General features: G+C 47.1%; 2 protein-coding genes across 4 annotated transcripts; one reads left to right on the top strand and one right to left on the bottom strand.

Annotated features, from left to right (window-relative positions):
- On the bottom strand, positions 2,477 to 6,453 carry LOC8080176 (protein DETOXIFICATION 54). The gene is made up of 2 exons (XM_002466083.2): positions 5,045 to 6,453; positions 2,477 to 3,474 (listed from the first exon to the last, which is right to left on the bottom strand). Exons 1-2 carry the CDS (start codon positions 6,038 to 6,040, stop codon positions 2,881 to 2,883), a joined length of 1,590 nt encoding a protein of 529 aa, XP_002466128.1. The 5' UTR covers positions 6,041 to 6,453; the 3' UTR covers positions 2,477 to 2,880.
- Positions 8,144 to 13,348, top strand: LOC8080177 (ubiquinone biosynthesis monooxygenase COQ6, mitochondrial). Of its 3 annotated transcripts, none has more exons than XM_002463512.2 (10): positions 8,144 to 8,302; positions 8,400 to 8,484; positions 8,662 to 8,764; positions 9,128 to 9,271; positions 10,334 to 10,392; positions 11,267 to 11,334; positions 11,425 to 11,476; positions 11,844 to 12,044; positions 12,135 to 12,737; positions 12,932 to 13,348. In XM_002463512.2, the coding sequence occupies exons 1-10, from the start codon at positions 8,286 to 8,288 to the stop codon at positions 13,145 to 13,147; spliced, it is 1,548 nt and encodes a 515-aa protein (XP_002463557.1). In that variant the 5' UTR covers positions 8,144 to 8,285; the 3' UTR covers positions 13,148 to 13,348. The 3 variants fall into 3 exon arrangements, with proteins under 3 accessions (XP_002463557.1, XP_021307549.1, XP_021307548.1); XM_021451873.1 differs by having other exon boundaries at positions 8,257 to 8,302; positions 8,662 to 8,768; XM_021451874.1 differs by lacking the exon at positions 8,400 to 8,484 and having other exon boundaries at positions 8,168 to 8,302; positions 8,662 to 8,768.

Consider the following 13,504-nt stretch of genomic DNA (forward strand, 5'->3'; position numbering starts at 1 on the left):
TGCCTTTTTATATCTTAAAAAGACACTTGGTCTATTATGCTCGTTTGCGACAACTTATGTAACTGATTGGTGTCTTTTCAAGAAAACTAGCCAAATGGTCCCATAAATCATACGTCTATTATATTATTCGACCATAATACAACTTATTCTTCACCTCTGTTCCCGGTAAGTCTTAGTATAAGGTTTCATAAGAATGTTATGAGCATTAAATAAGTTGATATGGTATGATATTTTTTAGGCGATACGGAGGCGCTAAAGGGATTCAAGAAACAAAGAAGAAAAGAAAAAAAATATAAAAAAACTAAGATCAAAAGAAGATTGTTTAACCATAGCTCAATAAGTGGGAAATATCTTCGCTGTGGACACCATAGGAACAGTGCAAATTCTGTCTTGGACGTCCTTTTTGCATCTTTCAAGGAGGGCTGAACTTGATTGAAGATTAGGTCAGCTCTGCTCTAGATTTTTTTTCAACCAAATGATTTTAGATTCAGCAGCTCCACCATAAATCTGCTTCAAAAAAAAAGGTGCATCTGCCCCTATATCCATGGATTTGGTGGAGGCTCCACGAAATCTAATTTGGTGAACTTGAGAAAAATTACTCATCACTGCCACTCCATACACAACTTACCCATTCATTCTTTTTTCTTTTTTTTTCGTCGCTTCTTCTTCCCCGTCTCGTCCTTCCAACGTTGTACTGCAACCATAGCTTCCTGGCGAGGGCCTCCAGGCCGGACATGCCCGCACGACCGCACCACCCTCTTTACTTCTTTAGGTCAGCTGCGCCCACTCTTGGCAAGCCCTTCCCCGCCTCTAGTGTGTTGTTCCTTAGGCCAGCTACGCTTGCGCTCGCGCTGCTCAGGCCAGCCGCCTCGACGCCACCCCCTACTAGGCCTGGGGCAGTGGGGCCGTGACGTAGCACCCAAGAACCAGAGAGGCAACAACATAGCACCCAATAGCCAGCGAGGCCGAGACGCAGCGCTCGTGCGAGATCGCACCCGACGTGACCGTGAGAAAGACCACGAGGAAAAAGATGTTTTCTCCCTTTTTATTCTGACATGTGCACCTAAATTGCCACTGAGATAAAGACAAGAGTGGAGGTGTGGCAAATGCTTTTTGAGATCTTAGATTCACGGTGGAGCTAGCTGGATCTATGGATCTAGAGCTATTTTTTCAAAGATGGAGCTATGCCAAACAAGCTCTTAGCAAAGTGAAGTTTCATGTACCAAAGATTCAGCGTGGCATTGATGAAGAAAGATAAAATTAAAGTTTGATGGAATGAAATAAATTTCATAGAGATGAAATTTTCACTGAGACTAGCCTTGTGCCATCAAATCTGACTTCACCAATGTTTTTATCGAAGTATGTGTTCTGCCATATGGACGATTTGAATGGTCTGCCTTGCTCTTATATTTGGCATCTGGTGAACTAATTTGATGGAGTCGCAGCATATCATCTTCACCTCTTGTACCATTTAATCTATATAGGCCCTATTTAGAACCGAGTATATAATTGCTCTTTATATATTTAGGCCCTATTCCGATGGATTGTGTAGTTTCGTTGATGTCGATTGTGTGTGACAGCAAGTGTCACACACATGTTTTGCCCTCACGTTGAGTAGTAGCTTAGGGGTCGTGCCTTTTGTCCGTTATTACAGCCATGGGTCGATAGACGTGAACGCTTGTATCTTTCCGCAAGCAGGCATGGCACCTGCCCCGGGTGCGATCGCCGCCCACTTGGCAGCGCGTCGTCGTCGCTTGGAAACAGCAAGAGCGCGCACGTGCAGTGCGTGCCCCCGTGCACCACGACCTTGAACCCACCGGTCGTCACCTGCGCGACCACGGCGAACGCTCGACGTGGACGCCTAACAGCGGCTCGTCATGGTCAAAGCAGCACGCACGACACGAGATGCCTGGCCACGGCAGCCCAGTCCGCCCGGCAAGCAAGAGGCGGCAACCAATGCATTGCAAAACGGCGACGGCGACGCCTGGCCTGGCTAGAGCAGTCGATCGAGTCCAGTCCGGCCGTTGCGACGACGACGAAGCATTTAATTAGCTAGCGATCGATACGATACAACAAGAAGACGTCGCGCGGCTGTCGAGTCGCGGAGAAAACCGCGGGCCGAGCGCCGATCCAGCCGCGCGCGCGCCCGCGAGGCAATAACAGACACCGTACCGGCGGCGACACGACGCTCCGAGATGAAAAAGGCGAGAGCGACGGCGCGGGATGCCTGTCCTCCCAAAAGGGGAAGGAGAAGAATATCGCAAAGCCGCTTTCCCCCAAAGCCATCTCCAATCCGTCCACCAGCTGGGTGGGTTGCCAGCGAACGAGACGCTCATCGCATACGCCGCGCCGCGCCGCGTGCCGGCCTCTGGAAGAACACCCTGGCCGTCCTGCCGCCCGGGGTGGCCACTAGCTCGGAAGGATCGCTAGCTAGGTCATTTTCCCGGCCGGCCGGCGCCAATGAACCAGGTCGGCGTCGGTCGATCGATCCGTCGATGGATGGATTGGGTGCAACAACAACTACTACAACATGCATGGCCACCACTTGCCGGCGCTAGCTAGCTACTCCTACTCCTCCTAGCTAGTTGCGCGCCGCGACAGCAGCCACCACCACCATCGCACAGGCGTCCAGGCCCCTGCACTGCACTGCACGCCACACAAAGCAATACTACTAGTCTATAGCCAGCGAGCTAGGCAGCAGCGAAAAGCCACAAGCAACTCGATCGTCTATGATCCGTTGCGTCCATTGATGCTGGGTCTGGGTGGACAGGCGTGGCTCCGGCGACGACGGCGACCCTGCACGCACGCACGTCGGGTCGCTGTCATCATCCAGCTGCTACATGCACTGTCGCTACCTTACCTACCACTACTACTCAACTACTACACACCACCCTCCGCCGCCGGCTCGCCGGTGCCGGCCACCACGAGGCGCTTCCTCTCCTCGGCGGCGTCGTCGGCGTCATCAGCGGCGGTCGTTGTTGGGACTGGATGAGCGAGCTCCAGCCCGGCCAGCTTCTTGGCGCGCATGGCCTCGACGCGCCAGTCGGTGCGCCACACGACGGCGGCGAGGACGAGCGCCACGCACGACGCCTGCGCCGACAGGAGGCCGTACCAGAGGCCCCGGAACCCGACGCCCGGGGCGCCGAACGCCAGGTACACCGCCACGGGGGTGCCCACCAGGTAGAAGGAGAGGAGGTTGATGCGCGCGCCCACGGCCGGGCGCGCCGTGCCCCGGAGCACGCCGCACCCCGTCGTCTGCGGGCAGTTGCCCAGCTCGCACAGACCCACCACGGGCATCGCCGCCGACGCCAGCCGCACCACGCCGGCCTCCGTCGTGAACAGCTCCACCCACCGCCTGCTCAGCGCCACCGTCCACGCCACGTGCACCACGCCGATCGCCAGCGCGCACCACAGCGCCACCAGCGCCGCCATCCGCGCTCGCCGAGGCTTCCCGGCGCCTAGCTCGTTGCCCACCTGCATGCATGGGCATGGCCACGGTCAGCGACCATAGTACGTATACAAAACAGTGGAGCTACAGTGGACGCAGCTGTGCCGAGATCTTTGCTGCTGTTCTCCGATGGTTGGCGTGCGAGCCATTCTTGTCTGTTCTTGGAACTCAACAGGGTAAAAAACGAAGCCCAACAGTGTGTTACAGCGAGTTGCAGACGGCTCGTGCTCTGCGCACTAATCTTTTCATGGCAGCCACCAGTGCCTGTCACTGTGCTCATGTGCTGCAATGCAAACACTGCGCAGCACACCCACACAGTGACATGAGAAGGCCATCCACCAACGTGCCATCGTCGTTTTCCCCTGCTGTAAAAATCGGAGTGACCGCCATGGGCTGCGCGGGGTTAAAATGAGGCACCTGCGAATCTACCAAACATGGGAACCGACATGGTTACCTGCGTGTTTCATAAGCTTTACAGACATGAAAACATGGATGGGCACACCATGTTTCACGCTGTTACATTCTTCAATTGAAAAATTGAAAAGGCAGGCCTTCCTTTTGGTTGGAGCCTACTTATATTTAGGCCTTGTTTAGTTCACCCCGAAATCCAAAAAGTTTTCAAGATTCTCCGTTACATCGAATTTTGTGACACATGCATGAAGCATTAAATATAGACGAAAATAAAAATTAATTACACAGTTTATCTGTAAATCACAAGACGAATCTTTTGATCATAGTTAGTTTATGATTTGACAATATTTGTCAAATAAAAACGAAAGTGCTACAATAGCGAAATCCGAAATTTTTTCGGAACTAAACAAGGCCTTACATTATGTATGCATGGAAGGAGTGCATGTACTTTGACGTGGTAGCACAAAGTAGAATATATGAAATAGTGCACCACACATGTGGAGACCAATTTGAGATGCCCAAGGATGGCAATAGGAGGAAGCAGACTCACCATGCACAAAATTGTTGCTTTATTATTACTTTGGCAAGAAAAAGAGAGTAGCTTTACCACATGCTAGTACTAGTATACTAGGTACAACTAAAACTCTGCGATGGCTCTGAATTGCATGCTAAAATTTGCTAGAAATGCATCGTTCAGGAACAGGACATGTCAAAAATCAAAGAGAGGGGAATCTTTAAAAAAAAAGAGAGAGAAATGTACAGGATCCTGATTTACGAATCGTCAAAGAAAAATCTTTGAGTTTTGGTCCACGTCAGGAAAAGAATAAACAAATGGGAAAACAAAACTTCGTGTGACACCGCCGTGACAGTAGTACTGCTAATAAGTCACTTGTCTGGGTACAAGTAGTCAAAGTTCCGTGGCATGCATGCATGGTGATAGCTGAAAAATCACGGCCTCGCCGCGGACCGACGAGCAAAACGCCGGTCCTGCGTTCGACCGCGATGTGAACCTGGCGAAAGCAAATCTATGGACCCGATCCAAAACCCAATCCAAATAAAATCTGGTGCAAATTAAAGATCTCGGCGTATACACGAATACGATCGGTTTTTCGTTTTCGTCGATCCATGTTTGAGGGTGATATATATCTATCTATCGATGGAGGAGAGAGAGGCCATGGTGCTTACCCGGGTGGATACGCAGGCGGCGAGCGCCATGGGCACGGTGTACATGAGGCTGGTGGTCTGGATGAGCACCCCGGCGGCGCCGACGGCGGCGGCGGGGTTGGGGAGGTATCCAGCGAGCACGGTGACGACCTCGTACCACCACCACTCGAGGCAGACGCCGACGCAGCTGGGCACGGCGAGGCTGGCGAGCGCGGGGAGGCCGCTGGCGACGGCGGCCGGCCGGGCCCATCCTTTCCAGGTGCCCTCGCAGGCGCGCGCCCAGCGGATGTAGGCGAGCAGGAACAGCAGCATGTTGGTGTTGGTGAGCGCCTGCGCCGCGGCGACGCCGCGCACGCCGAGGCCCATGCCGAAGACGAGCGCCACGTTGAGCGGGACGTGCAGCACCACGGCGATCGCGGAGCACGCCGCCATGGGCCGCGTGATGCCCTGCGACCGGAGGTACACCCGCAGCGGCTGCAGCACGGCGCCGGCAGCCAGGTCCGGCAGCGCGAACGCGGCGTACGACGCGGCGTGCGCCGAGATGGTGGGGTCCTGCCCGAGCGCCACCAGGATGGGCCCCACGTTGAGCCACAGCAGCGCGATGGGCACGGCGGCGAGGAAGAGCAGCAGCACGGCGCGCTGGACGGACAGCGTCAGGAGCTCGTGGTTCCGGGACCCGAACGCCTGCGCGCACAGCGGCTCCAGCCCCGACGCGAGGCCGAACAGCACGCTGTGGCCCGTGATGTTGGTGAGGCCGATGGCGAGCGCGCCGCCGGCCAGGTCCAGCGGGCCCAGACGGCCGAGGCAGAGCACGGACACCATCGCGCGCAGGTACACCACGCAGTTGAGCGCCGTGATCGGCGCCGCCATGCCCCACAGCGCGCGCAGCTCCGCCACCACCGACGGCTGGTCGTCGTCGCCGCCCGGCCACGCCGCCGCGTCGTCGGCGTCCGCCTGGCCGCCGCCCTTACTCACGTCATGCCGCGGCAGCGCCTTCCCCGGTAGCGGGATGGCCATGCCAAGCGACAAGGGAACGAATGTCTCGCGTCGACTCTGCTACTAGTGCTCCGTGTGAAAGAGGCAGGGAGCCAGAGGAGGGGGGATGGCTTGGCTTTGCCTTGCCTTCTGCCTTCTGCCTTCTGCCGGTGCCGGCAATATATATATGGTCGGAGCGAGGTTTAACCTGCAGCCTGTGCTTAGTACTGTAGGAGTAATTTATTACTGGTGTGAATCTGATCAGGGGTTTAGCCCTGGCCGTTGTTGTTAAAGACAGCACGCGGCGATTCAGTTGTGATGGTGCATGAGACTTCAGGTTACCTTGAAACACGCAGCAGTTTCGACGTGTGGTTTGACTGTTGCTCCAGGGTATTCTGCGACTGTAAAGACACTACCGTTTAGACCTTACTATATTTGGCTTAGTGGGGATTAAAAGGAATAAAAGAGGATTGATTGAATCCTAAGTCAAAACGTTTCTTCAGATTAGCTGAGTAAGCCCTACGGAAAAATGCCAACATGAGACATATCATGCTTGAGCTATGACCCTCTTTTGCTCCATTACTTAGCGGTACTTTTCTGCGAACGAACAATATTTTTTTCTGACAAAATTTAAACAATATTTTCCTCTCACGAATCCTATTTTGGCTATGATCTTCTCCATCACAGTGTTCTCATATGCAGGAATACCCTGTTAGACGACTTTTGTAGCGAATTCTATATGTGCTTTGCCACCAATCCATAGCACATTGCATATCGTGACGCGACACAGGAAAACCGCCAAAGGTACGAGAGTTCGCTCGAGATACTAGATTTTGTGCAACAACCCACAAGATATTATCATGCATAAGATGCATCTTCTCTATGTTTCTTATCGACTATTTTGCATTAGAAAAAAACTTAAAATATCTAATCTATATCTCTTATAAAGATAAACTCCACTAGTTATTTCTCTTGCCATGCAAAGTGTCCATATTAGCATCTACTAGAACATCCCACTAGCACATAACACATTCAACTATCTCGCGCATGCAAAGCGTCCACATCAACATCCAATGAGACATTAAACTATCACATGCTATTATATCTTCATTGAAGCTATTATATTAGCAAACAACATCATTTATTAACATATATTGTTGCATTATCAACAACATACATATATGATTCTTAGTGATTAACATTCTAATATATTTATATTCTTTTTTCATACCCACGGTAACATACAGTGGACCCTCCTAGTTAATGAGTATGTTAGAACTCGAGACTAACCTTAGTTTCTACTTACACATATGCACAAAAAAATATTTTACTTTACCATCCTTATGGATCGTGGATGACTCTGTTTGCGAGTGATAGGCCATGTTTGGCACTGCAAGTTTTTTTAAAAAAGAGCTTTATAAGCAACTTTCTAAGTAAAGCTGAGCTGTTTTAAAAAGGTTGTTTGGCAAAACAGCTTAATGCATGGATGAAAAAAAGAAATGAATGAGAAAGCTAAGATAAGCTACTTTTTTTTCAGCTTCATACCAACTCAGATTTTTGTGAGAAGATAAAAAAATAGCTTCACCGTGTTTTAAAAAAAGTGTTTGGAAAAAAAAACAACTCGTGAGCAATGCCAAACAGACTCTAATTTTACAGGGGATTATATACTTCTCATCGAAGATAGAACAACACTGAGCTTTTGCCGTTCTCGCTGACGTGAGCCAATTCGAACCTCCAATGTACCAGCCACTAACCTAAATGCCCATGACTATCTATAAAGATGATAATAAATAGTTAAATATACCGCACCTACCTAAAAAGATCGCCAAAACATCCTTTGTATTCATAAAAACGGGAAAAAATATTTAGAATAAAACACCACTTGTCACATTGACAGTTGACCCAAGTGGATTTCACCGTATATATGCTCCTGATTTGGCAGTTATCCTGTCGCCAGGTTTCTTTGACTCGTGGCCACATTTTACCATGGGCTAATAGTGCCTTGACCACTAGCCATGGCGGGCCCACGATAGGGCGTGACATCATCTGAAAGCTGCGCATCCCCGTGCACGCAGAGTCAGCCCATCAGGCGTAGGTAGGCGCGTAGCTGTAAACCCGGAGCCCAGCCCAACCTAGCAGAGTAGCAGGCCGAAATCCCCTCACCGCACACCGTTGCGCGGCGCAGGAGCCCTCCACGCGCGCGCCGCTCCTCTCTTCCCCTCTCCTCCCCTTGTGGCCTCGTCGCCGACGACCGACGGCACAGACGCGCACCCCCGCCGTCTCCGCCATGCTCTCCAGGCGAAGGTAAAGCGCGCGCGTCATCTACCCCTCCTCCAGTCCCTTCCGCTCTGAGATTTCCGTCTCTCCCGGGCTCTCTAGCGTCTTCTCTCCTCCCGCGCAGATGCTTCGCGGCGGCGGTGAACCGGATCCGGCCGCTCGCCAGGGCCTTCTGCGACGCGCCGGACTCCGGGGCGCGCAGGTCGCAGGTACTCATCCCGAACACTCTGCCTCCCGTGTGCCTCTGTGTTTCGCTCCTGCTGTAGGGTTTAGGCATTCAGGGGAATGCATCGTTTCGGGTGCTGACTTGTGATTGCTGCGTCCGGAGTTACGGTTCCGTGGCTCAAGCGCGTGTCCTGGTACTGACTCTCTCAATGAACGCGTAGGATCACACCGAGAAGGTTGCTGGCGTGAAGGCTCCGCCTGATGTGCTCGACGTTGCTATTGTTGGTGGAGGCATGGTGGGCTTGGCAGTCGCTTGTGCACTGTGTAGGTATTGCTGTTCGTGTGCTCTCCTCTGTTTACAACGTTGAAGAGTTTGACGCCTTGTGTTTTTTTTTTTTTGAATAAAAAGGTTTCCCCTGCTTTATTACCATAAAGCGATTCAAATCAGTCAAGGTCCTAGTCTGTGCACACAGAGCACAACCGCAGCCACAGACGCCTTGTGTTTATTGTTTCTTGGCTATTGATGCTCGGAACATTCCTTCCCTTGTTGCATCTTTTGATCAGAAATAGTATCACACCCAAAACCTATTTATAGTTTGTTAAGTATTTACCATACAATTGTTGCTTGTATGTGATGTAATGCATTAAAGTTGTAATTTCTCACACGCTTGTATGTCCTGTATGCAGCCAATATGCCATTAACAAAACATCTTAGAGTCGCTATTATCGATAGCAATCCAGCGTTGAAGTCAAGAGGTTACCTGGATAAAAACAGTATACCCGATTCTAGGGTCAGTACTGTTACCCCTGCAACCATGTCCTTCTTCAAAGGTATGATTCTGAACCAAATACGTGTATCATCATACTTAATTCCAGCTGTATTTCATCCTGCAACAGTATTTGGATTCAAGTTTGTCTTGTGTGTTTAGGTGGCATTCATTTAGATTGACCTCTCGTGTTGTTTACACAGATATTTACACAATTATGTTTGATCTACTATACCATATGACCGCATTAGACGTACGGGGAAAGTAGCTCAACCAACTTTAGTCAGCGTTTGGTTCACAGTTCGAGCCTGCCATGGTTTATCATCCCTGGAGTATCCTGAACCCAGCTGTCATTCACCTGTTTTCTATCCATAACTTGCCACAAGTTTGCTGAAAAGATTTGACTGTCACAGATGCTTGCTAAATGAATATGCAAACCATTTCTTTCATACTCTCTTCGTTCCAAATTATAGTTCATTTTAGCTTTGTCCTAAGTCAAATTTTACTAATTTTGACCTAGTTTTTTAAAAAATACATTAACATCTATGATACCAAATAAATATACTATTAGGAAATGTTTCATGGCAAATTTGGTAGACTAATTTGATGTATTTTTCTATATACTTTATCAAAGTTACTCCATCCAATGTTTTCTCAGTTTCCTATCCCGTGGGCTATATTGGTGATATGCCAGAACTTAATAAGAAACAAACATGCCAACAACTCTGTCACTCTTTATTGATCCACCAGTCCTCATAGTTTGAGCCTCATCACAGCAAATGACAAATTTACCATCTGTTGTTGTTAGCAATTTGATTGTTGTGTTGTTCTTCGATTGTTTCTGTTTCATTATGGCAGTGGCAACACTACCAGTTTTCTTTCAGGTCACCAGTTTAGACATCTAGTTGTGTACATTTCACTACTGTAACTGTAACAGTGACAAAGTTGCCATCCGTTGTTGTTTAATGTTCTTTTTTTTTGTGTCCATTGGAATGTCTCTGTTCACCATAGTTTAAGAATGATACTTTTCCATTTTTATAAGTGCATGGCTTGTTTTGCTATTGCTACCAGAAATAATAGCGTTATTGGTAATATTCCTCATGCGTGTGTCGCATTAATGTGGCAGATATTGGTGCCTGGGAGCATGTTCAACAGCAAAGACATGCTTTCTTTGGTAAAATGCAGGTGAGGACATAACATGCTTCTATCTATATAAACAATTTATTTGATGTGTATGTTCATTGTTTATTATGGTTACCTTTTGTCTCTTTTGACCAAACACATCTTGGTGTACTTGCATTTTGACCTTTTGAGCATTGCTGATCATATGCCAAGTTAGTGACAAGTTTGTACTCCCTCCATTCCAAATTGTAAGTCATTCCAAGAATCTTGGAGAGTCAAAGCATTTTCACGTTTGACCAAAATTATAGAGAAAAATACTAAGATTTGTAACGTAAAGTGAGTATACTATAAAAAATATAATTAAGAAAGAATCTAATGATACTTAGTTAGTACCATAATAATTATTATTTTATAATATAAATTTGGTCAAACATAAAAAAGTTTGACTCTCCAAGATTCTTGGAATGACTTACAATTTGAAATAGAGGGAGTACTATGTTAACTGACAATTGAAGTTATCATTTGTGTGCTTTACGTTATGCTAGCAATACCAGTGGAGCATGGAAGCCTCAGGTTTTCAAAAGGCTGTCCAGCTCAATTTACAATTTGAGCATAGAGATAGTATTATAGTTCTATTGTGCATTCATGTTTCTGCTTACTATATCTGATGGCATAAAACAGGAGCTTATGTCTTTTTGGAAGATTGCTGGTTTACAATAGATGTTTTTGTATCATCTAGGCACGCCAGAGTGTCAATGTGTATATTGTGGAAAAGTACAACTATCACCTAACCATATGGGCATGCATCAGTATTTGCCTTCTATTTTTTTTTTCTCTGGCCCTTTTTCTCTGTTATTTTCCATGCAAACACACAATGAAATTGATGCTCCACTTTGGTAATAACTACAATACTGGATGTTTTACTTACAACTGGCAGGTGTGGGATTACACTGGGCTTGGATACACGAGGTATAATGCAAGAGATGTGGGCAAAGAATACCTTGGGTATGCTTTAATAAAAGCTGTCATTATTTTTTATCTACTTATCTTTTTTGTCAGTGGCCATATCTTCCTTTTTGTGTTTGTGTTGCTTAGATGTGTGGTGGAGAACAAGGTGCTTTGCAACTCGCTGCTCTTACGTTTACAGGTTTGTCTTTTCTTTAACTTTTAAAAATCATAGTGAATTGTATTGCCCATGTTGTTTATGCATTATAGGTATCACAGTAAATCTTATGATGTATTTGTCATGGCAAAAGGTTGTGTTTGCTTTTGTGCTGCCTAAAGACCATATATTTCTCTTATGTTAGTTGTAAACAGTACAAATACAACATTTTTCTTAAAATATGATGTGCTTACAGGTATGCAGTAAAATAAGATAATCCCAGATAGCCAAGAGCAGAGGAATTTGATAATTTGGTGTCGTGCAACCCAGATTCCCACTCTTGTTATCGTGCCTTTCTTTTTGGTAAAAATAATCAACTTTGTTTGACACTTAAAAATTTCTCCCTCAACAGGAAGAATTGGATGATATTGAAAATGTGATATATCCTACCAGATTGGTGTCTCTTACTTTCCCGTTGAAGAGCAGACAAGCAGGAATGAAACCAACGTCAAGTGAACCATTATCTGTTGGTCATACTACAGAAGAGTTACATCGCAGTAATTTAGTTAAACTTGACCTCAGTGATGGACAGAGTTTATATTCCAAATTGGTGGTAATTTCTTATTTATCTTCTTTTGCATTACTTTGACCTTTGTTTTGCTTCATTCCTCAATCTGCTAGTCCTATTTAAACTTTGTTGCAGATAGGAGCTGATGGTTCAAAGTCCAATGTTAGACAGATTGCAGGCATAAAAACAACTGGGTGGAATTATCCGCAAAGTGCAATTATCTGTACAGTAGAGCATGTTGTGGAAAATGATTGTGCATGGCAGAGGTTTCTCCCTTCTGGTCCAATTGCACTACTTCCGATAGGCAACAACTTCAGCAACATTGTATGGACAATGAGCCCAGAGGAATCACTGCGCCATAAGTCAATGAGCCCTGAAGAGTTTGTGAAGTCGGTGAATCACGCATTGGATTTTGGTTATGGTCCACATCCTCGCTCTACTGCTCTTGACCGTTACATGGAACAGTTCTTTTCTGGCATTGGGAACACTGCAGCATCTACAAGGGAATGCTTTGAAGTACCACCGAAAGCAACCGGTGTAGTTTCTGAGAGAATGGCATTTCCGTTGTCATTGATGCATTCCCATGATTATGTTTCCAAAAGGCTAGCATTAGTTGGAGACGCTGCTCATACTGTCCACCCCTTAGCCGGCCAAGGCGTCAACTTGGGCTTTGGTGATGCTGCTGCTTTAGCAAAAGTTATTGCTGAAGGAGTTTCTGTGGGCTCAGATGTTGGGGACGTAAGTATCTATTTCTGTTTCTTTTTAGCCTTTCCCTTTGAAATTTAATTTTGGAACTTTAGAGTTGCATCGCACCTGAACCATTCTTATGACTCATGGTGGGTATGAATTTTAGTGTTGATCATATTGCCGGTTCTAGATTTCTAGTTGAACCATAATTAATGCTATTTTAAATTGTTCTTTTCTTTTGGCAGCTGACTTTGCTACAACGGTATGAGAAGGACCGGAAGGCTGCCAATGTGGCGATGACAGCAGTGCTAGATGGTTTCCAGAAGATGTACTCTGTGGATTTTGGGCCCCTTAATGTAGTGAGAGCTGCTGCGTTCCACGGTGCCCAGTACATATCACCACTGAAAAAGAACATCATCTCTTATGCAATGGGTGACACCAAATGGCCACTATTTCGGTGAACAGTACTGCTTTGAAACTGTTGTTCTGAACTTGTGCGATGCACCTGGCTTATAGTTTCGGCTTGTACTGGATCACTAAGAAACATTGTAGTGCAGATGCAATATTACAGTCAATCAATAAATTTCTTTCAAAAGAAATCCTCAGTGGCCTGAGGTGAATTGAAATCGTGTACATCTTGCTGTTAAAAGTTCTTTTTTTTATCACGGTCTGTACTGTTCGCTTGGCTAATAATCCATGGTTGAAAGCTCTGTTCGCTGATTTATTGGGAGAGGAAAACACTCTTGAATAATGATTTATTGTGAGAGAAAAATATTATTTGTTGCAAACTGTGATTTTCATTAATTGGGCTGACCCTA

Source organism: Sorghum bicolor, chromosome 1, assembly GCF_000003195.3.
Source record: "Sorghum bicolor cultivar BTx623 chromosome 1, Sorghum_bicolor_NCBIv3, whole genome shotgun sequence".
Classification (NCBI taxonomy): Eukaryota; Viridiplantae; Streptophyta; class Magnoliopsida; order Poales; family Poaceae; genus Sorghum; species Sorghum bicolor.

Bases quoted from the DNA above. Each gene is read 5' to 3' on its own strand.
- LOC8080176 (XM_002466083.2), bottom strand. From the start codon at position 6,040: ATGGCCATCCCGCTACCGGGGAAGGCGCTGCCGCGGCATGACGTGAGT. The intron at 3,475-5,044 runs GTAAGCACCATG...CCATGCATGCAG, and splicing joins CCGCCTGCGTATCCACCCGG to GTGGGCAACGAGCTAGGCGC.
- LOC8080177 (XM_002463512.2), top strand. The intron at 9,272-10,333 runs GTATGATTCTGA...TTAATGTGGCAG, and splicing joins AACCATGTCCTTCTTCAAAG to ATATTGGTGCCTGGGAGCAT. The intron at 12,045-12,134 runs GTAATTTCTTAT...ACTTTGTTGCAG, and splicing joins GTTTATATTCCAAATTGGTG to ATAGGAGCTGATGGTTCAAA.